The sequence below is a fragment of the Scardinius erythrophthalmus genome, assembly GCF_964197995.2.
Source record: "Scardinius erythrophthalmus genome assembly, chromosome: 9".
NCBI lineage: Eukaryota > Metazoa > Chordata > Actinopteri > Cypriniformes > Leuciscidae > Scardinius > Scardinius erythrophthalmus.
The window spans coordinates 35,790,878-35,814,864 of NC_138229.1; the positions used below are offsets into that span (position 1 = coordinate 35,790,878).

Here is a 23,987-nt window from a genome sequence, read left to right on the forward strand (position 1 = left end):
CGTTTTCGCATTTGTTACATTTCAGAGCCAAAAAACCCCCAAAACTTTTAGGCACACTCAAGACAATTAAATTGGTGCATTGATACCGATTTCACAATTCGATAACTCTATTATCACCGTAAAGCTGCTTTGAAACAGTCTATATTGTTAAAAGCGCTATATAAATGAAGGTGACTTGACTTGACTTGACTGAACTTCTCACATTGCTATTGAAGGTTAAACTTGGCAACACAGCCCAAACTATTATATTCAATTGGTATTTCAGGTATAAAAGGCTAATTAACACTCAAACAAATTCAACATTCAGATTAAACACATTTGTAGTTTTAGTGAGTGTATGAAAAAAAGGCAATGATATATGTATTAAGCAGTTTTTAAGTAAAAATAAAACATATAGTGCAAATATTTAGCAATATGTCCTCTCTTCATTCTGGCTATTATGGACTTTGAATGACTTTCCTGAGGTAAATGTCATTTTGTTTTTTATTAGCTGTTATTGACGTCTTCGCTGTAGAAACACAATATTTTATAATTATATAAAAGATTATGATATTATTCTCTGTGATGGACTTTAGAGTAGATTTAGAGTACGTTTCAAAGGTAGGTAAGCGAGTAAATGAAAACGTAGATATATTACTGCAAACGGTCTCCCTCCAATGGAAAAGCAGTGTATTACAGTTTTTCGAAAATGCTTACAATTTTTTTAAACTAAACTGACTCTATTTCTATAAACTCTACACACAAAACCACAAACACACACACAATGCAAAACGTCACACGTCTCTTGCAAAGGCAAACACTTCATTCGAAACTATTTTAACTTAAAAAAAAAACGCTATTTGTATTTAGTAACTCCACACAAACATACACGCCAATTTACACACAGATGTAAAAACACTAAGTTACTCTTTTCAGTGTGCAGAGTGTACAGGATTTTGTTAAAGGTGTAAAAATTATTTCTTTCATTTTTTTAAAAACACACAGTTTTGATTTATGAACAAGTGATCAATTTATGTAGGCCTAATAAGTGCTTTCACATGATCATTGGGTGTAGGTCATCAGTATCAGCTCAAGTATCACTTTTTAGTGTCTACGGATTTTTTTTTTTTTATTGTTAATGGGACTGCTTGATTTTTTAACATTAATTATTCAAGCCTTCATCATTATGTAATTAATATTCATAAATAAGGGCTGAAAGGTCTGGAAGACCATCGTTGTTTCGCCAATAAAATCTCAAAAAAAGAAAAAGAAGAAGAAGGAAGACCTTATTAATATTCAAACCCCAATCCTTCGTCATAGTAATCTGGCACGAGGTTAGTTAGTCGCTAGCCGAGCTCGTCGATCTGGTCATCATGCAGTTGCAGCGTCATTGTGGGCTGTCGTTTGAATGAAGTTACAAGACACACAGATCTTCCGCATCCCAACTTAAAACCCGGCCTTTGGAGTAGAGCTGTTTAAAGGACAAGCAAACAGAAAGATGCCCGTATTTACAGGTCTGTTCACAGTATGATTTGACATAAATCATAGTTAGTCTTTAAACGATAATAGGTAATTGAGAAGAGGCAGCGCCGTTAGCATGAGACATTAGCTTCAGGCCTCAGTTGATGGTTTCAGTTTAAAAACAGAGGGAAAGCTAAACAAGAAGCACAAATCTCATAGCAAGCGTTCTGGTGTGACTTGTATTTAGTCGTTGCGTCTATTTTATATGGAAATGTATGATGTGAAATGTAAACGTTCAGACTTGAGTAACGTTATTAGTGATGAAGCATGTTATCATGCCGGCTAGGCGGCTCACACTTTATTTAAACACCTTTACCTAAACTAACCTATTAGCACTTTCAATCAACAGACAGTATTACTGAACACTGGATACAGACTTTACACTAAAAACATTTTGTTGTTGCAAAATTGGCTACAGAACAGCTTGTAGACGTCAAAACTGATGCATCATGGCTTGTGTCCATAGTTGTGTCCGCCGTGCTGCAAATCTGGTGTGTTGTAGATTTACTTGTTCACTGCAATGGATTTCCCGTGATAAATGTGTTAAAGCGATATTATTTATATATGTCTTACTGCTGTAACATCTTTCGTGTGTTATTTTTGTTGCATCTCATGTGGTTCGCATGTTTTGTGTGTCTCATATGTCAGCTGTGCTAATGGGGGTTCAAACTAATCTAGGCAGAAATAAAATTGTATTGTTTCTAAAGACATGAAGGTGAGTAAAAGATGATTATATATTTACTTTTGGGTCACTTGTAAAGCATGTGCTTTAAAGCTGCTCCCAGGTCCCCACACATTTGGGAGGTTTCCCTTATGGACCCTTTTCACATTTCTGGGATTCTCAGAAGCAGCAAGTGTCATCATGAGCCATGTTTCCATCCACATATTGTTATGCGCATTTTGGGAATGATTTAGGAAAAATGCTGGATGGAATTGTCAAGATGCGCATGCTGTTGTGATCACAATTATTGGCACCCCTGATAAATATGATCAAAGATGGCTGTAAAAAATCTGCATTGTTAATCTTTTTGATCCTTAATTCAAACAATTCACAAAAAACCACCATTCATTGAAGTAAAAGAATTGAAAGTGGGGGCAAAATCACATTATGAAATGGTTTTCTCCGAAACACGTTGGGCATAATTATTGGCACACTTTTATTAAATACTTTTTGCAATCTCCTTTTGCCAAGATAACAGCTCTGAGTCTTCTCCTATAATGCCTGATGAGTTTGGAGATCAGAGACCATTCCTCCATACAGTGTCTCTCCAGATCCTTCAGATTCCCAGATCCATCCTGGACCTGGCGCTGCTTCTCTTCAGTTCAGCCCACTCATCTTCTATAGGGTTCAGGTCAGGGAACTAAGATAGTCATGGCAGAAGCTTGGTTTTGTGTTCAGAGACTCATTTTTGTGTTGATTTTGAGTTTGTTTTGGATCATCGTCCTGTTGGAAGATCTAACCACGGCCCATTATAAGATTTCTAGCAGAAGACGGCAGGTTTCTATTTTTTTATCTGTTGGTATTTGCTAGAATCCATGATACCATGTATCTGAACAAGATGTCCAGGACCTCTGGCAGAAAAATATGCCCACAACATTAAAGATCCAGCGGTATATTTAACCGTGGGCATGGGGGACTTTTTATCCCTGTTTGCACAGAACCCATCTGGTGTGTTTGCTGCCAAAAAGCCCTTTATTAGTTTGATCTGACCACAGAACCCTGTGCCGTTTGAAGTTCCAGTCGTGTCTGACATCTGAATATGCTGGAGTTTGTTTTTGGATGAGGGAGGAGGATTTTCCCTGAAACCCTCCCAAACAACATGTGGGGATGTTTGATTTCTCACCAATTTCCCAGGAAGTGACGATTATGTTCTTGAACACTTTTTTTTAACACCAAGTTAATAAGTGTAGTTATTAATGTACAATACATTTTTAAAAATTAAGAAATAATCAAATATTTATATTTTATGTCAATAATTGTGAAAATCACTGTCTGTGAAAAAGTCCATTGGAAACACCAAGCTCAGGTTTCCAGCACTCTGCAGATCAGCTGATGAGTTATTAAAATGTGCAGTACTGGGTGTGGAGAACCATGGGGTAGTTTGAAAACCCCTGCTTTAATTAAAACCTACATCTTTTCTTAAAACACAAGACGCAAAGTATGAAGTCTGTATCTCGGTGCTCTTTGGATGTGGGATATGAGGCCAAGGCATTTGAGAATGTAGAAAAAACATACAAAGCCTTCTGATGAAGTGTTATTAGCTGCAACACACACACACACACACACACACACACATTCTCTTTCTGTAGACTATCAGCAGTGTGCAGATGCGTGGTACTGAATAATTTTGATGTGTCACTATTTGTTGTGTCTTGATTTTTCTTTCGTTTTTTTCTTTGAATATCTTAGTGAATGTGAAATGGGGAAAGGAGAAGTTTGATGCGGTGGAGCTGAACACAGAGGAGCCGCCCATGGTGTTCAAAGCCCAGCTTTTCGCTCTAACAGGAGTTCAGCCGGAGAGACAGAAAGTCATGGTGAAAGGAGGAACACTGAAGGTACTGGCTGGGATCTGGAATGGAGAGCTTTCATATTTGCTGTCCTCTGTTTTTACAGGTGTGTGACTTCTTTTACTTTTTGTTCACCAGGATGATGAGTGGGGCAATATCAAGTTGAAAAATGTAAGTATGTGGCTTTATCTTGACTTCTGGTAGATTCAGAAAATGCCCTTTAAGAGTCGACCTGTAATAAGAGTTCAGCAGCTAATAGTTAAATATTGAAAGTAACATAAGATCCACAATAATTAATCCAACAGTACACCTTAATTTAATACGTTTGTTTGATGGCCAATCATGTGCTTGTCTATAACAGCGAGCAGTCGACTAGCGTAGCAGCTAATCGCGTGACTGCTGGAGCACTTCAGGTTTTGGTGGACTACCGAAAACAATGTTACAGCCGTTCATAAATCATATAAATACATTCCCATTACCACAACTCCAGTTCAAAATACAAAATGATTGGCCAGATTTATTGATAACTTCCGAGTGAGCAACTTTATTGTCATTTCAGCTCAATGCACGAACCCGCGTTCCTCCAGGACCAGGGTGCTTCATAATGCACGACTACAAAAAAACCAATCTGTATTTTAGTTATTTTTTAGCTAAAACCTTTTTAGCCTATTTCATATCATTTAATTATGTATTGTACAGTGTTAATTTTGACAGCCAGTTTTGATTTAGTTTTAGTCATATTTAGCTGAATTTTGAACCTGCTCCGTTGAGAGGGGCGCTTGGGAAAGAATCAAAAGACATTTGGCTTATTAGAAGTCAGTGTACCATTAGAATCATTTTGAAACTGATATTAATCTAGGAAAAAAATAAAAACTTGCATACAGTTGCTTTCACTGCATACTCAGGTCTGGCTCCATGGTTTCATGTTGACTTTAAATGTGCGTTTTCTTCAGCTAAATAGATGTTTTGATCCATGTAGGGGATGACTCTTCTGATGATGGGCTCCGCTGACGCCCTGCCTGAGGAGCCCGTAGTGCGGCCCATGTTTGTAGAGGACATGACGGAGGAGCAGCTCGCGTCTGCCGTACGTTTGCAGCCGACAGATCTGCTGTTACAGTGTTTTAGCAGGAATCAGAGAAACAAGCCCACAGCTGTGAAATCATCTCTGCTATCTGTGTCATGTTCAGATGGAGCTGCCGTGTGGATTGACGAATCTGGGCAACACATGCTACATGAATGCAACAGTGCAGTGTCTACGCTCCGTGCCTGAGCTCAAAGGCGCTCTCAGGAGGTACAGTTTAGGCATGGCCTTCATGTCAAGTCCACAGATGTTATGTGGTGTAATGCATCAATGTGTTTTTGTGGTAATTCGCCTCCATCTGTAGGTATTCTGGTGCCTTGCGGTCTTCTGGAGCTAACGCACCTTCCCAGTACATCACAGCAGGTGATCAACTTCCACTATCAGTTGTGAGGTTACCAAATTCTTGACTCTTTGATTACTTATTTGCCCAACTATTTGGGATCAGTATGTCCAAGCTAAAGCATATAAGAGTCAAGCTGTGTAGCCATACTGAATCGCACAGGGTTTGTGGGCCGCATGTAGCTCATGTTTGATTCTTCTCTTAGCTCTGCGTGATTTGTACGAGTCCATGGATAAGACCTCGTCAAGCATTCCACCCATCATTCTGCTGCAGTTCCTGCACATGGCCTTCCCACAGTTTGCCGAAAAAGGAGACCAGGGCCAGTACCTTCAGCAGGTCAGGTCACATATCTTTGGCTTAATACGTTTAAGCAGAATATATTCTGTCAAAGTGGAACGTTTTTTTTTTATATATATGTATTTTTCCATTTACTCAGGATGCCAATGAGTGCTGGGTCCAGATGATGCGGGTCCTTCAGCAGAAATTAGAACCTGAAGAATTAGAAACCCCACCAGAGGCAAGGCTGCTGTATTTTATATATATATATATACACACACATATATTATATACATATATTCATTCAGAAGTACAGATATTTTGTTTACAAGTTGGTATTGAACACTGAGGAGCATCAAAGGTTTCTATTTACAACGTGTTTTTGAAGCGTTGATCATTGTAGCCAATCACAGACTTATGTTGCGCATGACTGCCAATCAGATAAGTCATAATCCACTCAACATGCTCGTGAATCCTTTATTACCAAAAAAGTGTAAAGGCGATGTAAATAAGAGATTAATTTGTGCAGTGTGGACAGCTTTTTTTGACAATATCGGGAGTTTTCACAGTAGTGTGTATCTAATCGAGTACACTAGGGATGCTAATGATTAGTCGATGATCGATTATTTGTCGATAATAATTGATTAACTATTATCGATAACTCGTCGATTAAGCTGGTTCATGCGCATACGTGCTGCTCAACCACGAAACACGTAAAGCAGACGTGAGTAAAAAAAAGCGAGTGCACTGAAGTTATGTTTGGGACCATTTAGGCTAGCATTACAACTTCATGACTATACGTTTGCATGTGCATTCACAGCCTTTTGTTTTGTACAAATGTAAGTTGTAATACTGTTTGTTTTGTGTAGGCCTATATATCTGATTGATCTCATATAGGATGCTTTGGCTGAGAATGAATGAGGTAGCAAAATACGCCGTATTTGACATATTACAGCGTAATATTACGGACTGACATATTACATAACATGATAGAGAGAACTATATTGTAATATATCGTTGTGAATCCACAACAGGAGACAAGCATGCGTAATCTGAAGTGACGGTGTAGTCGTTATATTTGATTAGTAAATAAGTAATTTAATGAAATGATCAATCACATCAACTCATTTTACAATCCCACCTGCCCTTTATTTAGATTACAAACAAATATCATTCATTTAGTGAGGAACATGGCGTTTTGAGCAGATTTGCACACCCGTCATGCTGTTGGCGATATGCCACTGCAGTGGACATGTATTGCAATATTAATGCTAATGATTAATTGATCGTTAATTTAAACAACGATTGATCATGGGAATTTGTGTAAATTGACATCCCTAGTGTACACTGCAAAGCTTCTTTACATCTGTTTTGAATTGCGCGATTGAATCCAAAACTGCAATGATTGACAGGGATATAACCATAGCAACAGATGGGACGAAGCAGTCTGATACTGTACGTCGAAATAGATGGACATTAAGTCTTAGAGTGTAAATGAACACTAATTGACCTGCCACTTGTTCTATCTTTTTATAAGAAATGTTTACTTAATACATTTAAAAAGGTTTTTTATTTCCTTATAATTAGTATCATCATAATTAAACTCATCGAATTGAATTAATATTTGTATTTTCACATAGTTCAATAAAATAGTAAATTAGTTCTTGCTATGGTATTGAAATTGCTACTGACAACCGTGAAATTTCACTGGTATTTGTAACGACTACTGGAATTTTAGTACCGTGAGAACCCTAATATATTCAAACTCTTTCATTACAGAAATGCAGAGAATTTAATGTAATAAAATGGGTCTTTCTCATATTTGTCTGGAAGCTAAAAAACTATTTTACAAATGTATACATTTTTCTCTGTTTGTTTTTGGTGGAATAACAGACTGACAGTGATAGTGGAGCTGCTGTCGCCGCAAAAAAGAAGAATTTCATCGATCAGTATTTTGGTGTTGAAATTGAAACTACGTATCCTTTGATAAGTGCCTGTTGTACAAGTCTATATCAGCATGTGCTCTCTCTCAGTCAGTGATTATGAGGGCTGCCTCTGTTTTTACTTCAATGTTTACTAGGGTTGGGAATCGAAAATCGAATACTTAAGGTCAAGAATCAGATACATGTTCGATTCCTCTTATCGCTTCCTTTGTGTGCATCTTAATATGGCTTTAAACCATTTAAGCGCTAGAAGACTCGCCCACTGTTTTCTGTGCTGCACACACTTCCAAAGCACGCGCACAGAAAGCCGTCTCTTATACTGTGTACTGCGTGATACTTTGTTCCTTCCGCGTCTTTTTGCACTTGAACGGACAAATGAACACAAAAACGTCAAAAGATCCTCAAACAAAAAACTGAATAACCTTAACTATATTTGTAATGTATGTTTTATTTATAAAGTGCAGTGCTTTTACATTTGATTTCTGTACCTTAATACCTGTTTATTTCAGTGGTATCTTTGTTTAGTTGCGTTTTTTTATGCGATAGTAATTTAAAAAGAACAAATAAAATGAAGTGTTTACTTGTCTTTAATAAATACTTGAAATTAATATTAGTTAGGCTAGTTGTTTTTGCTATGGTATTTTTAAACCATATAGGCAAACATTTCTTGTCTACGTATTCTTTAGCCTGCTGATTTTTTTTGGTTATGGTATTCAGCTACAATGAAATGCTTTGCAAAAAGACTAAGACAAATTTTGGATAATTAACTTTATTTCTTTATTGGAATTGAAAATAGTAATCGATTAGAATCAGAATCGATAAGCAGAATTGGAATTGGTCAAATTCAATCGATACCCAACCCTAATGTTTACCTGCTTAAGTGAATCATTCCCCCGAACCTCCAGAACCTGATTTGGATTTAGTAAAACGATTAAAATTATTCACACCTTGATCCTAAGTAATTGCTTGTTGGCAGCCTGGCCTAAAGATAAATAAATAAATAGATAGTCATATGATTGATATGTGCTGGTGTTTGGGAGGTGGACATGGACAGATTACGCATCAGATGTTGTAGTCTGAGTTCACTTATGGCCCGGGTATATTTAATTTTCCGAAGAATACTTTGGGCTTTACGCTACTCTGATAACACTGAGAAATGAACTCCTGAAGAAAATTGTTACGAGAAGGATGATGGACTTTTCACGTTTGGGGGGATGATCTATAATCCTGCTGACTATTTGATTATGTAACTCTTTTGAATTCACTGCACGATTATGCTTAGCAGCCACAACGATATATTATGGGGATGGCCAGACTGAGCGTAATGTGTTTTGTAGTCTAATTTTCACCAGGCTCATGGATATGAATGTGTGACATTTTTACGGTACTTAACCTTAATGTGTCCAGTATGAAATGTACCGAGTCAGAGGACGAGGATCCAACTAAAGGCTCAGAGAGCCAGCTGCAGCTCAGCTGCTTCATCAACCAGGAAGTGAAGTATCTCGCCACTGGACTCCGACTGGTGAGTGGAACGTCCCGTACGCAGATGAGCCACCAGTGCTCACAATCCCTGTTAATATTGACCCGTCTCTCATTACATCCAGAGGTTACAGGAGGACATCACGAAGTTCTCCCCATCCTTACAAAGAAACGCCCTCTATATCAAATCGGTATGTTTTACCTTTTGGCATTTCTTACTTTAGTGGCGTCAGTGGAGAAATCCTGCTTTGTTCAATGTTTCATCTTTCGTACACGAATAAAATGAACAGTCACTTTTTATGTTTCTGCATTCAAGTCCAAAATCAGCCGTCTCCCGGCATACCTCACGGTTCAAATGGTGCGGTTCTTTTACAAAGAAAAAGAGTCTGTGAATGCCAAAGTCCTCAAGGTGGGTCTTTTACCGAGGAGGGGTTTGGGATATCAGGTGTTGTCACCAAAATATCTATACATTGATTGTAAACTTTAATTTTGCTGCATTTAGGATGTCAAATTTCCTCTTATGCTGGACGTCTTTGAGCTGTGTACTCCTGAACTTCAGGAGAAGATGCTTCCTATGAGGACAAAGTTTAAGGAGGATGAAGACAAGAAACTGGAGATGCAACAGCAGCCGAAAGCAAGTGTCCTGTGACGTCATGCTGAACACTTGGTGCTTTTTGAAAAGCCATCTAACATTGTGTTTCTCATTCAATAGGTGATTCAGAAGGTTGGGGCTCCAAAGGATAAAAAATATGAACCCTTCTGTTTTTCTGAAGGTGAGCACTCACTGCAAAGATACTAATTTCAACATGGTTCTGCAAGTTGAGTCTGCAGATTGATTTATAAGCTGTTAACTACTTCTCTACAGACTTGGGCTCCAACAACAGCGGTTACTACGACCTGCAAGCGGTTCTGACGCACCAGGGCCGATCCAGTTCATCTGGCCACTATGTCGGCTGGGTTAAAAGGAAAGAAGGTCAAGTATTGTCGTTGTCAAATCAAGTTTTTGCTTTCATTATTTGTTAAACGTACTTGCATAGTCTTTATTTTTGCCTTTGTAACTGTAAACATGACTTGTTAGCATGGTTTTCTAGGGTTGGGTAATGTTACAAGTAATCCATTACAATATTTCATTATTCCCTAAAAAGTAACTCATTATTTTAGTTGCTTTTTATAGAAAGTTATGTACCCACTGTTCCCTCTAAGCTACGCACGTCCGTGCACGAAAAAATAAATAAAACGCTGCGGAAAAGGTAGAAGTAAAATGTGTGGGGAAAGCCATTACATTGCATTCTAGTGAATAAGAAATAATTGCAGTGTTTGGATCAGCCGCTGTAGAGTTAGATAGACAGGTTTCATAGAGCATGATGTGAGCCAGATCACTCCCTGGCGGTACACTTTAATGCACGGGGTACAAAACGGCTCAATAGATTCAGCACAAATGCAAATACATGAGAGAAAAAGTCATGTTTTAAATAAGTGGTTTGATCAAGTGCTGGAAATAACTGTGATTAGCGCAGCACGGTTTAAAATGACACGCTCTCTACGGCTGTTGCGTGCAATCTCAAAATAACTCGAGTCTCAAATAGATGTTTTTGTGTGCAGTGAGTTCATCATAGCTCTTGAACCACAGTATGTACATGCTCAAAGCACTCCTCGGACACCTGCCACATTACTCCCATCCCGAGGACACCAGTCACTCAGGAAATGGAAAGAGTGACAGGGTTACTCGTTTATAATAACAACTACGTCCTGTACATTTAAACTAGTTACTTATAAAAGTAATCTGATTACTATAATGTGTGTTACCAAACACTGCCTGGTAATTCCAGAAATATATTTCAATATATCTAGGCAAGTTTGGAAGATAAATCTCCGGCTCAGGCTTCTTTTTTTTTTTTGGACAATGTTTATTTCTCCTGATGTAATTTCTGTAGAGCAGGGGTTGTCCAGTCCTGCGTTGAGGAGCAGCTAAACCGCTTCTAGTATTCCTTAAAGGGATAGTTCACCCACAAATGAAAACTGTCATTAATTACTCACTCTCATGTCATTATTCATATAAAAACATTCATTAACTCACACATCAGTTATGATAAACGGAAGCTCAAGCATGTTCTCTTGATGTATGGGGTTCATTATCATGTTACGCAGCACGTTGAACAAATCTCAGATTTAATCAGAAAGATCTTCATTTGTGTTTTGAAGATGAAAGTCTCATTGGGTTGGAATGACACGAGGGTGAGAAATTGATGACAGAATTTTCATTTTTGGGTGAACTATCCCTTTAAGACCTTGATTAGTAGTTTTAGCCAGGATTGGATCCCCCTGCTAATGCTATAGAGTGCTTTGCTGTTGTATCTTGTACTGATACTTCTCTCTCTCTGAACAGATGAATGGATGAAGTTTGATGATGACAAGGTCAGCGTGGTGACCCCTGAGGACATCCTGAAGCTGTCTGGTGGAGGCGATTGGCATATAGCATACGTCCTTCTGTACGGCCCGCGGCGTCTGGAAATACTCGAGTAACGGTGTTTCACAGGAGAAACTTAAACCATAATTGCCATTTTCAAAGCACTGTCTGTATAGATGTGCAAATAAATTTGTGTCTTTAAAAACACGACCTTAATTTCTGAACTCTTCATGCATCAACTCAAGTGGCGTGTCTGTTAAGGGTGTTTTCCCCCTTTCATGGATAGATTGATGGACCTGATCCTTTTTATTGGACTTTTTTTTTTTTTATGTTTTCTATATGCATTGAATATTTTTTAAGCCTGTGAAAAGGTGTTCATGCTCAATAGACAGAAGTAGTGACTTGGTATCTAAAGATGCTCTTGGCCACAAGTTTTGGACATGTAAAACAAGGAGTTGTATGATACTGGGATCTGTTGTGTCTGATCTATCAAAGGTGGATTTCATATCAGAGCACTTTGAGAGGATGTTTTTCTGCTCAATTACTGCTTCTGTCCTCTAGCTGCCATGCAACAAATGCCACTGTAAACTTATCTGTCCTGAAATACTCAGAAACAATCAAACAAAGAGAATTTACCTCTGTAATAAGTTATTGTTTACTGGCTTTTCATAAACCGTGAAGACAAATAAACATGCCATTAACACTCTTGTGTGTATTTTACAAACAAAACGGATTCATTTCAAATGACCATTTATTTAAACAACTCATGGAAGTACAGCAAAAACATATCAAATAGTTAAAACGGAAGAAGAAAAAGGTTATGTTTCGTTGAGGCCATCTGTGATGTTCCTGAATCCAGCAGCGTTGAGGGCCGTGACCAGGCTCTCCATCGTGGCTTGAGGGCCTTCTCGGTCCTGCCAGGCCACCAGCAGCATCTTGGCCTGCAGCTCTACATCCTCGCTGTCCGACTCGATCACGCGGATCTCCTTCTCGCTCATCTCCAGCTGATCCGCCAGCGTCTTCCACCGGGACCCGAGCTTGGCTGCGATCTCGTCCATCTGACTGTTGGTCACCGCCTTGCTCCGAATGCTGGGACCTGGAGAAAGACAATTTCACTTTGAGTCAAACTAAACGCTCTTAAATCTACACCATTCATAGAGCAGAAGCCGTTTATCTCCTGTGACCACTTGTTCTTGGATTTCATAATCTACCTTACTTCCACTGACTCGCTGAAAGGAGATCTCGCCCCAAATGGAGATGAGGCAAACCACGGGCATCCATATTGTATTTTTGTTTTTAAGGGTGAAGCCACAAAGGGGCAAAGACCTCTCGTGTAATTGTTAGGTTTGCAGCCCATAGAACTATATGGTAAAAAAAAAAATAGGACTGAGCAGTTGAGGGATTTGAGATACTCTATAATTAAATAATTATTAGCATTAACAAAGCCTATAACCAATTTCTGAGTTGAATGCATAACAGTTTAAGATATTTCCATAACCTACTCGTCTTATACGGTTCAGTCCATCATGAAAATTGGCTCAGATCATTGTGAGGCCAAGCTGGCAAAAAAAGTTGTTTATGCCAAAGTAGAGGTGAGGCTTCATCTCTGAAACACTGGTGTGTTGAGATGAAACTGGACAACCTTCCATCACACATGACCTGAGGTGCAGTTTTGGAAAGGAAATAAGAAAAATGGCTCATTTAAATTGGATTTTTTTTTTAATATATAATACTACAAGACTGGACTTTTTAGTGTAGCATATAGAGATAAACCAAGCCCAATTTTCATACCGGCCATTTTGAGTGTCTTTTGGGAATTCTGACCAAAAAGAAAAAAGCTTTATTTTACAAATGCAGTGATGTGTCGTCATAAATCTTGATATGTTATCGCCACTGAGCCCTGAAGCAGTGTTCCCAACCCTGTCCCTACCTTAGGTTTGGAGGACGGCTGCTGAGTCAGTTGATTGTGTAATTTATTGTATGTTTTACTAATAGCACCACCATTCATTTCACGAAGTTCTCCAGTGAAGTTGTTACCTAGCAACAGCTGCCACTTTCGATAATGCCGTTCTGATCCAAACAGTCTAGTGTGAACAGAGTCCAGTGGAGGCAATCGCAATAAAAACAGCTTTTGAGGTTAAATAATAAAAAAAGAGCAACAGACACTCACTGTCATTGCTTTCTTTCAACAGGTTATCTCCATTCTCATCATCATCCTCCTCTCCGGTTTTTATCTCCTCAGAAGGAAGGTCTTTCTGTTAAAAGAAAAACAAACATTCTGTCACATTTATGCATTCATAAAATACTGAATATTTGAGTAAAATAGTAAGCAAAATATTTGAGTGAGTTTGTCTCATTTAAATAGATTTAAATTATATTATACATCGTCCTCCACTAATACGGGCATCCTTCATAAATACGAGCAAAACTAAAATATATGTGGAATAAATGTTTTTCTCCAAAATATGTGCCAAAATTATTGGCACAGCTGCAAATTCCAATGCGATTAATTGATATATTGTTTTTGTTATTCCACCTACATCATTAGATGATCAACCTTTATTTTATTAAAGGTTAGATTTTGTGGATATTTTAAATGAAAAACCAAAGGATAAACACCAAAGACATTTTCCATGGCCATATTTACCAAGGGCGGCAAAATGTGTTGACAGCACTGCCAGGAGGAACACGTAGAAGTCGGGGTCCACCCTGGAGGCTAGTTCCTATAACTGAGTTGCTAATAGCTACCCGGTGCGAGCCCATCAATATTAGCCACTGAAAAGGCTCTATTGGTCAAGCACAAGTTTGAATGTTATCTACTTTTCTCGAAAACTCCACTAGTGTTTGATAAGGTGGATGTCCACTCACAGGAAGCTCTTTGGCCAGTTTGATGACCATGTTCTCCAGATAGTCGGCCAGGCTCTTGAACTGCTGATTGGTGGGCTGGAAGAAGTGAGGACTCCTCCTGGACAGCAATCGCAAGGCTCGCCAGCCGTAGTTTGAGTTGCGCACAACTCTGAGGGAAGGCGAAGAATTCATTAATTCTGAGGTATAGTTTGTAATCATGTTGATTTAAGAGAGTAAATGATTAATGTACTTGTACTCATCCTCCACCATGTTTGATGGATCTGCCTGTTCAATAGCTTCTACAAAAAACTCCTCCAGCGATGGCATGAATTCCCTTTAAACAAAACATGCATTAATGCAAAATGTCTCGTATTAAACACCTCTAAGCAAGTGTTTGCCAAACACACACCTGCTTTCTGACTTGCAGGCCTCCATGTTGTCAGGGTTCAGATTCCAGAGTCTTGTGAGTTCGTCACTGTTGACGGTCAAGAACAGCAGAAACGCAAATTAAGATCTGAATCGAAGTCTCGATGAAGTTACACAGTAATCAAATATTATCTTACTTTCCCATGATGATTTTGCGATCAGGACCTTTCCCCAAAAAGTCTTCAGGTGCTTGTCTCTTTCGGCTGGGGCGGATGGGTTTGGTCTCCGCGGGTCTGAGAGAAACAAAAGATTTGATTCACAGATTCATTCCGAACTTCAAAAATAGCAGTGACCAAAACCGCAAACTACCGTAATGAGAGATGAACAGAAGATTTTTTTTTTCAAAATAAAGGTACAATATGATAAAGTCTAGAAAAGGAGTCATCATTAACCTCGCATGAATGCAGAGTGTATCTAATGTGTAATGGGATAAAGCTGTTTGTGTGCTGTTTTTTATTCAATACCTTTCTTTCACAAAGCTTGGGCAGCCCTCGTTTTTCCAAGAGTTCCAGTTATCTTCTGTGTTTAGGATGTGCTGTTGGAGACATAATTCATAAATGAAGATGACATGAAAAAGCTTTTGGAGCACAAAGCTGCATTTTCTAAATTTCATCACAAGATGAGAGCGAAACCTAAAACCCATTCGCCAATATGCATACTGTACAGACACTGCTTACCTCAACCATAGATGCAAACTTGTCACCATCAGGAGGGGTTTCTCTCAGTAACTGCAGTGGTAAGGAAATAGTAATAACACAGCGGTGTGATTAATATAGAGGTCACTCCTGTTTGCTGTACCCAGGGTCCACTGTTCCCGAGATTCAGAGGGTTCTTAAGAAAACATAGGGTCCTATTGTGTTAACATCATATAAGTTAATGAAATACAGTAAATTTAAGTTCACTCGCATAAAACTTAAAATGCTGCTGCTACCATGTTTTTATGTCAAAGTGCTGGCAACCACACATGCTGTTTTTTAATGTACATTTTATGGGTTTATTTTTTACAGTGGGGGAACCTGAAAAAGCTCTGCATTTATATTTGCTTAATATGACATGGGATATTGTGGAACTTGTCAAAGGGTTTTAAACAAATGGTTGGAATATCACAAAAGGTCATTGCTTCCTTAGGCTAGGGTTAGAAGTTTATAAATTGAGAGGGAAAATGTAGTCCTGAACTTTTAAAAAGTTTATTTACAGTGTGTTAACAGACCACTGAAATGGGGAACATAGGACCCTGGGAACATGGGACACTTTTTCATCTGGGAACATAGGTATACTCTCTTAATATGTGGCACACACCTCCAAACAGTGACATGTAAGGTTAAGACTGACCTGATAGACTAGTTTAGCTGTGTCCTCAATCCACAAAGACTGATCATCATTCAAAACACAGCCGGAACTGCAAAGGTTAAAGACAAATTGCAGAAAAAACAAAACATTTATTGACACTGACAGCAGGGTAAACTTCTCTTCACAGCTGGAAAAGATAAGCGTGCGGGTTCCCCTGACCTCTTGAACTTGACCTGGCCCTTGAGATACTGGAAGAGGATGAGGTATTGAAGCAGAATGTGTCGTCTGAAGTTGCTGTCACTTAACTGAAGGTCCATCAACTGCAGAGAGATGGGAAATTGCCTTGTGTTATCAGGTCAATGACTGGAGGTTTCTTTTTATTGAGTAGTTGATTGAAAGACTTGAAGAACTGACTTTCTCACTGGTGAGGAACTTGGCAAAGTAGACATGGTCTCCAGCGGAGGTCCTCATCTCCTTCATCTTCCTCTTCGACGCTTGCATGTCATCCAGCTTATAGCTCTTGAACACAGCTAGAGTCTCATCTGAATACTGCACACAGAATACAAGTGAGGGAACATTAAAACATGATGCATGTGGACCAATCCTGTCAGTTTTCCGTTTTCAGATGTTTCTAGTCAGTTCCCCTCAAGCTAACAAAGGGTCCTATCAGAGTAACCGCAGATATAGTTCATGACATCCACTACGGACAATCACAGTGTTGATATACTTTAGTCTTAAATGGTTACATTTCTAAATGTAGACAAATGACTTAAAATTACATTTAATAACCAAATTTTAAGAGAGGCTTAGTGGTGCAAACTCTTCAAGAGTTGATTCATGAACTATTACCACTTTGCCCTTAAGTAAGTACTTAACCTGTAGTAAGTACAGTTAATTAATATTACTCAGTACGTTTGTGTAATTACACTTTAACAATGTCACTTTAAAATAAAGTGTAACCGATTTTTGTATATTGTTTTGGATTTAAAAAAATAAATAAAAAATCAAATACCTTAAGGAAAGTCATCCATGAGAACTTGTCGTAGCATTGTACAGGGTTTCTGAAATAGTCCTGCAGCGTCCAGAATTTTCTGTACAAGTTGTAGTCAATAGGAATGGAGCTACAAAACAAAAGCCCTCTGAATTAGACTAACAAACTAGAGTCTGATAACAGGCTAAATAAAGCAAACGCAAGACTTGGGCTGCGTCCGAAATCACATACTCTATTTACTATATGGATCGTTCTTCTTTAGCGCTCGCAAAGTATGAATGTAATCTGGACGTACTGCATCCTCTATGATGTCATTATCATGTGACCTACCGGCGCCAGTTACATCACTTCACTGTCATTCACAAATCCTCTCCTGTGGCCTCATGGGATAGTAAAGTGTTCATCATATGCACACTTCAGAATCTCACCTGAAGAAGTGGGTGATCCGGGTACTTTTTGTCTACTCTTTGATGAGTACTGTGAATTCAGACATACTACTCTTGTCACATACTGTTTTTCGCCTACTATATAGTAGGGAAGTATGCGATTTCGGATGCAGCCACTGACTTTGTAACTTAAATCTCGAATATCTTTTACCACGGAGCAGGTGCATCTTCATCACCCATCTCTCCCTCCTCCACCTCCATCCCATCCTCCTTAACTTCTGCATGCTGGGAAAAAAACACACACACAAAAACATGTCTGACATCTGATGAACAACTCTCTATAGATGTCTACCTGGCTGTGTTTCCATTCAAGATGTGCATTTAACTTATGTGCAAAATTGGAATATCAGTAAAACAAGCAGCGTTTCCACCCCATGTGTTCAAGAGGACAAAATCATCACTTCCAGGGAAATTGGCACAAAATATCTATATAAAAATGGAAGTTGCTGCAATCGGGCAAGAAACTGTCTCTTCTCTTCTCCATCATAAATGCCTCCGAGCAGCAGACGAAACACAATAAACGCTGTCATGTTCTCCTGCGTTCGGACGCCTGGTGTTCGGGACTCTTCTGGCAGGGAAATGAACCAAATCATCCCGATGGCAGACTTTGGCTCAGGCATTTCAGAAGGATCAAACCAAGATTTGAGATGCTGTGCGAATGCGTTTGATTCGGTAAATGCGTTTCCATCATAGTTTATGCCATGTCTTCTAAGAGGACATTGAGAACACCTTTTTTTATTGGGATAAAACATTTATCTGCCTCAATTGAATTTATGCACATCGTCATTTCCATCCAGCATTTTTTTATGCAATATTGAACATAAAGAACATGGATTTTCTGATGTCCCCCTGCAGCCAATAATTTTATCCCATAAACTCATATTTGATCACCAAAATGAAGCGTTTTTTTTCCTGTGAAAATTTCTTCTTCGCGCTTTCAATTAGCTTGAATGTATCTCTACACCCTTGCTTCATTTTGTATATGTAGATCTACATGAATATGCATATTAGTCTCCGCCTCCACTCAAACACAGCAGATCAGCTGATCCACTCGCTCAGATTCACTGTAGTAAACGCTGCACAATGGCAAGTGGATGTATAGGTTTACTTCAGCCAAATATGTTTGAGCCAGAAACTGATTCAGAAGAAGCAGAGGAAGAGTGAATTATACAGGCTCGCATACAAGTCCATGTCTGGTAATGCGTTTTATGTATCGCTTTTTACAATTTCGGACACATAACGGTAATTAATGTGATTAGCCTTTTGGTTGACTACGTTATCAAACAGCTAATAATGTGATGCTTATGTTACACAAACCATGTTCGCGTTCACCATCTCAGAGTTCTAACAATCAGCATCAGAAACGCTTTGAACAACTTCAGTGGAGAAAAGCCCCGCCGCATGTTGACCGGATTGGTTACATGTTTGTGACGTCAGGAACACCAGCGATTTCAAACTGTGTTTTTGAGACTGCCTTTGGTTCACTGAAAATACTCAGCAATGGTATTGACTTATGAATTTACACATGGATTGTCTTAAAGCATATTAAAAACAGGAAACCGACACAAGCAACATTAACACCTTGACTTTCACCACAGAACTGACATTTAACAATATCTTCTCACATGCAGGTAAATCAAGCCCAACATGCGTCATAACTTTACCTGCAGTCCAAGAGTGCTATCCTGCTCATTCTTGTTGAACACGGTGATGTTATCAAGGTTGAACTGACTCTGTAAGTTCAGTCCTGTAACACAGAGGACAAACCTGTCAAAAACAACCAATGAGCAAAGAACTAAGAAAAACAACTAATGTAAAAAAGTATACCTGATTTTTCAGACAGAGGGAAGAGACGTGCTAAAAACAGCTGGATTCGTCCACAGAACACAGTATTCTGAGACTTAGAGAGTCTTCTGAGGAGGTCTGTGGACAAACACGTGGTCATGTCAGGCTCCTCCAGCACAGTCGTAAAGAATACTGATGTACTTGACTCGAGTGTGTGCACATGGCCAGTTCATAAGTCTCTGAACAGCAAATCCGTCTGTGGGAGCTAGATTAGTTTTCCATTAAAAAAATCTGCCAGTTTAAATCTAGACTACAGACCCTTCTTTTTAACATCAATCAACTGGACTCCCACTGACAGACAAACTACAACCCCTGTGTGTGATTTGTATCCAAGAGAAAAGAGCTGTTTGAAGCTTTAGTGTTTACATTTTAAGAGAAATACAATCAATTAAATAAAGTTGCTGCCTTAAATTTTGAAGTACAATCAACTTCGACGTTTAAGTAATTTCAACTTAAATTACATTAAACTGACTCAAATGAGTTGAATCTTGTATAACTTATAAAAAAAAGTTGAAAATTGCTTAACTTATTTTGATGATTGACAGTATACTGTAAAACCAGGAAGAAAACGTATTCCCTGACACTATTAGTCTCAGTAGGACTGCTTAGATGTTAAAATTAAGAAAGATTTGCACAGATTTCTACAGTAAAACGGCTTTGAAGCAGTTTGGACTGGATCAAGTGTTAAATATATAAATATATAGATATAAATAAACTTGAAACTCACCATTGCACATTCTTAACAAGTAATTTTTTCCAGCGGAGTAAAACGTATTCTGTGAACATGAAAGACAGAGCAAACACATAAATATAGCCTTAGCTGCAAAACAAATACACTGAATAATGGTGTAAATATCTCATTTCGTTATGATAGCCATATCCATTAACAAAAAAGTGGCATTACCCCTACTTTTGTCAGCATCCCTTTGGCACATGAACTCTACGTTTTAACATATTCCACAAGATACACAAGAACACAATCAGCAAGGTTACATCAGTGGTTTCTTTTCTGATTGGGCAAATGAGTTGAAATAATGCATTTTACTATAAAATTCTAAATTGTTGATACCCAAAATGGCCAACATGGTAAAATAATGTACAGCTCCACTGATTTAAGCATTGCTCGGTCTGCCACACTGAATCCAAGTAGACTAGTCTCCTGGTTTTTGGACAAACTGTTCAGTTTAAGCAACTGTGCTGAACCTGTTGACTACCCTAATGGGTTTTGTCATCAACTGTGAGAAACGCTGGTGTAAAAACATAACTTTCTATACGTTTTTGCCAGCATTTTCTAATGATGACGACATTAGAAACTTAGAAAGACTGCCTGAACCTTCTTGCACAGATTTGAAAACAAAGGTTTTTCTGAAAAACTTCAGGTGGATATAGAAACATTCAACTCAGCTCAAAAGTTTTAGCAATATACGTGTGAAAATGTGAGCTGTTGGTGGCACTGGATGGTTTGAAATAGAGATTACTAATTTTCTATGGGACAACTGTCCTATGTGTAACATTTCACAACTTTCGGTTCTATGGGCTGCTATAGACTTCAGTGGTGGAAGAATAATAAGAAAACTAATGCCTGGCTCACACTACAGGAGTTTTAGGCCGATTTATGCCCGATTTACCCCTCCCGAGAATCTGAGAAAAAATCTTGTCGAGGACCTCGATCGGTTCCGATGTTCGGCGCAGATTATCTGGTAATGTGAGGCGTTCACAGATCGAATCTTGCCCCTCCCGATCTGCTCTCACACAAATCGGGCTCGCCCCGATCATATCAAACATGTTTGATATTTATCGGGATGAGCAAGATTGTGATTACGTCAGTGCTGTCAAAAAGACAGCAGGGCTGTCGTGCTGAAGGAATTTCCCTTGAGATAATTTTAAATGACTCAACTCGATATGCGTTTTTATCTCCATTTATTTATTGCTAAATAAATAAGTATTACGCTGTGGTCAGCAGGCACAAACGTTACATGTTCAGTAATGAAACCGAAACTAAAAAGCGCGTTAAAAAGCGCGTGGATTTCAAAATCAATGCACGCATCACCGGATTTAAAAATGCACATCTAGCTTGTTGCACGCACACATAATATGCCGAAATAACGATAGTATATTATGTTAACATTATTAGCCTAATAATAATAAATCTTTAATTAATATTTGATTGAATGCTGAATGTTGTGCTTGGTCAATTTAATAAAACGAATAGGCTACTTTAATTGTGACAATTAAAATGATTGAATATTAAATATTAAGTGGACAATTTTTGCAATAGTATTTATATGCTATCTAGCACCCCCTCGTTAAAAAAATATCTCGCACCGCCCCTGGCCCACGTATTAAAAAAAATGGTCGGGTTTAAATCGGGCTCGGGCTCATAATTACAGTTATGTTAATGTGTTGTGTTGTGTTGTGTTGTGTTGTGTCGGGCCGGGCTCGGACACAACGTGCATGGGCTCGGGTAGGGGTCGGGCTTGATTTTTTTGGGCCCGATCTAAGCTCTTAACTCAAAGTACCGGTAGGTTCAAAGTCTCTGTGCGTGTGTATGTGCGTGCATGCGTGTGTGTCTCATGGCAATGCATATCCCATATGTTTCCATGTTTTTACACTTCAGATCTGCTGCGTGAGATCACGTGAGACGCTTCCTCTGGCACGATAATCTTAATAACATTTTGTAGTGTGTGGTGCACCGCGATTTTCAAACCTTGTAGTGTGAGCATGTTTAAGATTTGGGGGAAGAAAATCTGCAAAGATTCTCCTTAAGTGTGTGCTTCAACCAGATTTCAAAATCGGTTAGGATTTTAAAACTCCTGTAGTGTGAGCCAGGCATAACCAATACAACAGGTTTCGACACTCCTTTGGCACCTGGCCTCTAAATATCTGTCTAATTTATATCTATAACTAACACAAACGAAGCCCTACCAACTAAAAGCTCCAAACTTACAGACTTCCATGTAGAGACATTTTCTTCAACAAAGGAGAAGATCTTGTCACACTGATCCAGAGGAAGACAGTCCAGAACGTCTCCCAGCAGAAGGAAAGGAGTGGTAGCAGAGCAGATGCCTGTGTAGACACGAGAGATTGATGATCTGCAGATCAGTTTTCATACGCACTGCTGTATGTGCAGACTAACAGGTGTACCTTCAGTCACGCCATCTATACTGATGTAGATCAGAGAAAGGAAATCTTCAACATTCACTTTCTGCTTCACCTGCAACATAAAATGCAATCATCGGACTCGTACGCAAAATAATTGCATGCATGCCAATGTTCCAAGATGAACATGATAAGAAATAATGCACACATGGACTCACTATTTGCTCTTCAAGAACCCCACGCAGAGCTTGATCGAGAGTGGCCTTCTTCTCAGTTTCACTGTGAACAATCACACATCTCAACAGCAATACGAAACTAATACACATTCAAACACATCACTGGAGTTCAAGCGCAATAAACCAACTCCCTGCAGCACAATTTAAAGCATGATAATATATTAATAAAAAGCAATTATTACTTTCCAGGCAGATGACTGAACGCGCTGGTCAGGGGTTTACAGTTCCTGATGTCCACAGCACTTTTAGTGGCAGCCTGCAAACAACACACAGAAAACAGCATGACTTCGGCTGAGCAACTGACTGATGTGATTGCATTATGACACAAGCAATAAAAGCATGATGATGATTACATGGATAATAATAATAACACCAAAGTAATAAAGTTTTATTAAGCTGAAAATTTTATTTTGGCCATGTTGCATATTAATACCATGTTTTTCAATTAATAAGAAGGCATTATCATGGCCTTCACAAACATCATCATCGTTTTTAAAGCAATCACCAACAAATCACTGTACATATGACATATATGTGTCCAATAGGCCTAATTAATTATAAACATATAAAACGATAAGGTCTAATATTACATTAGACAAGAGACAGAAAGAAAAACAAAACAAAAGAACAATTTTTATTTGAACATAGTTGTGATGACACTCCACTAATAATTTACCGTAAATGTATCTCTGGCTTCGGTGAAGTCGAAGAGAGACGGAGGAGACATCTTCACTCTTTACTGGCGCTTTGTCTGTCTCGCTCTACTTCCGGTTCTCCTTCTTCTTCGTTTACTGGCGATACACATTTTATGCGCATATCTCCACCTACTGGACTGAACCGTGAGTTATTTCTTTCGATTTTTCTTTTCTTTCCCTGCAATCTGATGCAATATGTCTCACATTATAATATATTATTCAATATACCAGCTTTGCAGATCAATAACAGTACGGTTCTTTGATCTCTTTATTGTTTTCCAGATTTGTTTAAGTAACTAGTAAAGTAATGCATTACTGTTAAATTTACATCAAAACATCTGAGTTACTTTTCAAAATAGAAACTCAAGTTAGTGTTTTCCCATGTATTGTCGACAGCTCTCCTGAAATCAGGAGTGTTGTGTGCGCTGTGTGAACATGATGCTTACTGTAGTTCTAGACTAAATGTGAGAAGACATTTACTCGTCGTCATACACTTTAATACACAACAACGTTATTGGCTATTATATCATACACTATTGGATGAGAGCTGAACTGAGCTGGACATCACTGTTTTCTCC

The 23,987-nt window shown here is 38.6% G+C and overlaps 2 protein-coding genes across 3 annotated transcripts; one reads left to right on the plus strand and one right to left on the minus strand.

Moving 5' to 3' along the window:
- Positions 1-1,037: 1,037 nt before the first annotated feature.
- Positions 1,038-12,266, plus strand: usp14 (ubiquitin specific peptidase 14 (tRNA-guanine transglycosylase)). Its single transcript, XM_081375197.1, has 16 exons — positions 1,038-1,493; positions 3,911-4,056; positions 4,147-4,179; positions 4,988-5,092; positions 5,196-5,299; positions 5,394-5,452; positions 5,635-5,765; positions 5,866-5,946; positions 7,599-7,681; positions 9,056-9,170; positions 9,253-9,318; positions 9,444-9,536; positions 9,630-9,761; positions 9,840-9,900; positions 9,993-10,100; positions 11,514-12,266. Exons 1-16 carry the CDS (start codon positions 1,478-1,480, stop codon positions 11,648-11,650), a joined length of 1,470 nt encoding a protein of 489 aa, XP_081231323.1. The 5' UTR covers positions 1,038-1,477; the 3' UTR covers positions 11,651-12,266.
- Position 12,267: 1 nt separating this feature from the next.
- thoc1 (THO complex 1) lies at positions 12,268-23,546 on the minus strand. Of its 2 annotated transcripts, none has more exons than XM_081375195.1 (21): positions 23,391-23,546; positions 22,897-22,970; positions 22,697-22,757; positions 22,524-22,593; positions 22,327-22,445; positions 20,107-20,155; positions 19,362-19,457; positions 19,199-19,281; positions 17,686-17,759; positions 17,110-17,218; positions 16,512-16,646; positions 16,317-16,417; positions 16,140-16,206; positions 15,485-15,535; positions 15,272-15,342; positions 14,945-15,040; positions 14,791-14,856; positions 14,632-14,715; positions 14,403-14,550; positions 13,705-13,789; positions 12,268-12,630 (listed from the first exon to the last, which is right to left on the minus strand). In XM_081375195.1, the coding sequence occupies exons 1-21, from the start codon at positions 23,439-23,441 to the stop codon at positions 12,353-12,355; spliced, it is 1,968 nt and encodes a 655-aa protein (XP_081231321.1). In that variant the 5' UTR covers positions 23,442-23,546; the 3' UTR covers positions 12,268-12,352. The 2 variants fall into 2 exon arrangements, 1 of the variants encoding a protein (XP_081231321.1); XR_014030819.1 differs by lacking the exon at positions 12,268-12,630 and adding an exon at positions 12,746-12,895 and having other exon boundaries at positions 13,037-13,789; positions 23,391-23,536.
- Between the last annotated feature and the right edge of the window lie 441 nt (positions 23,547-23,987).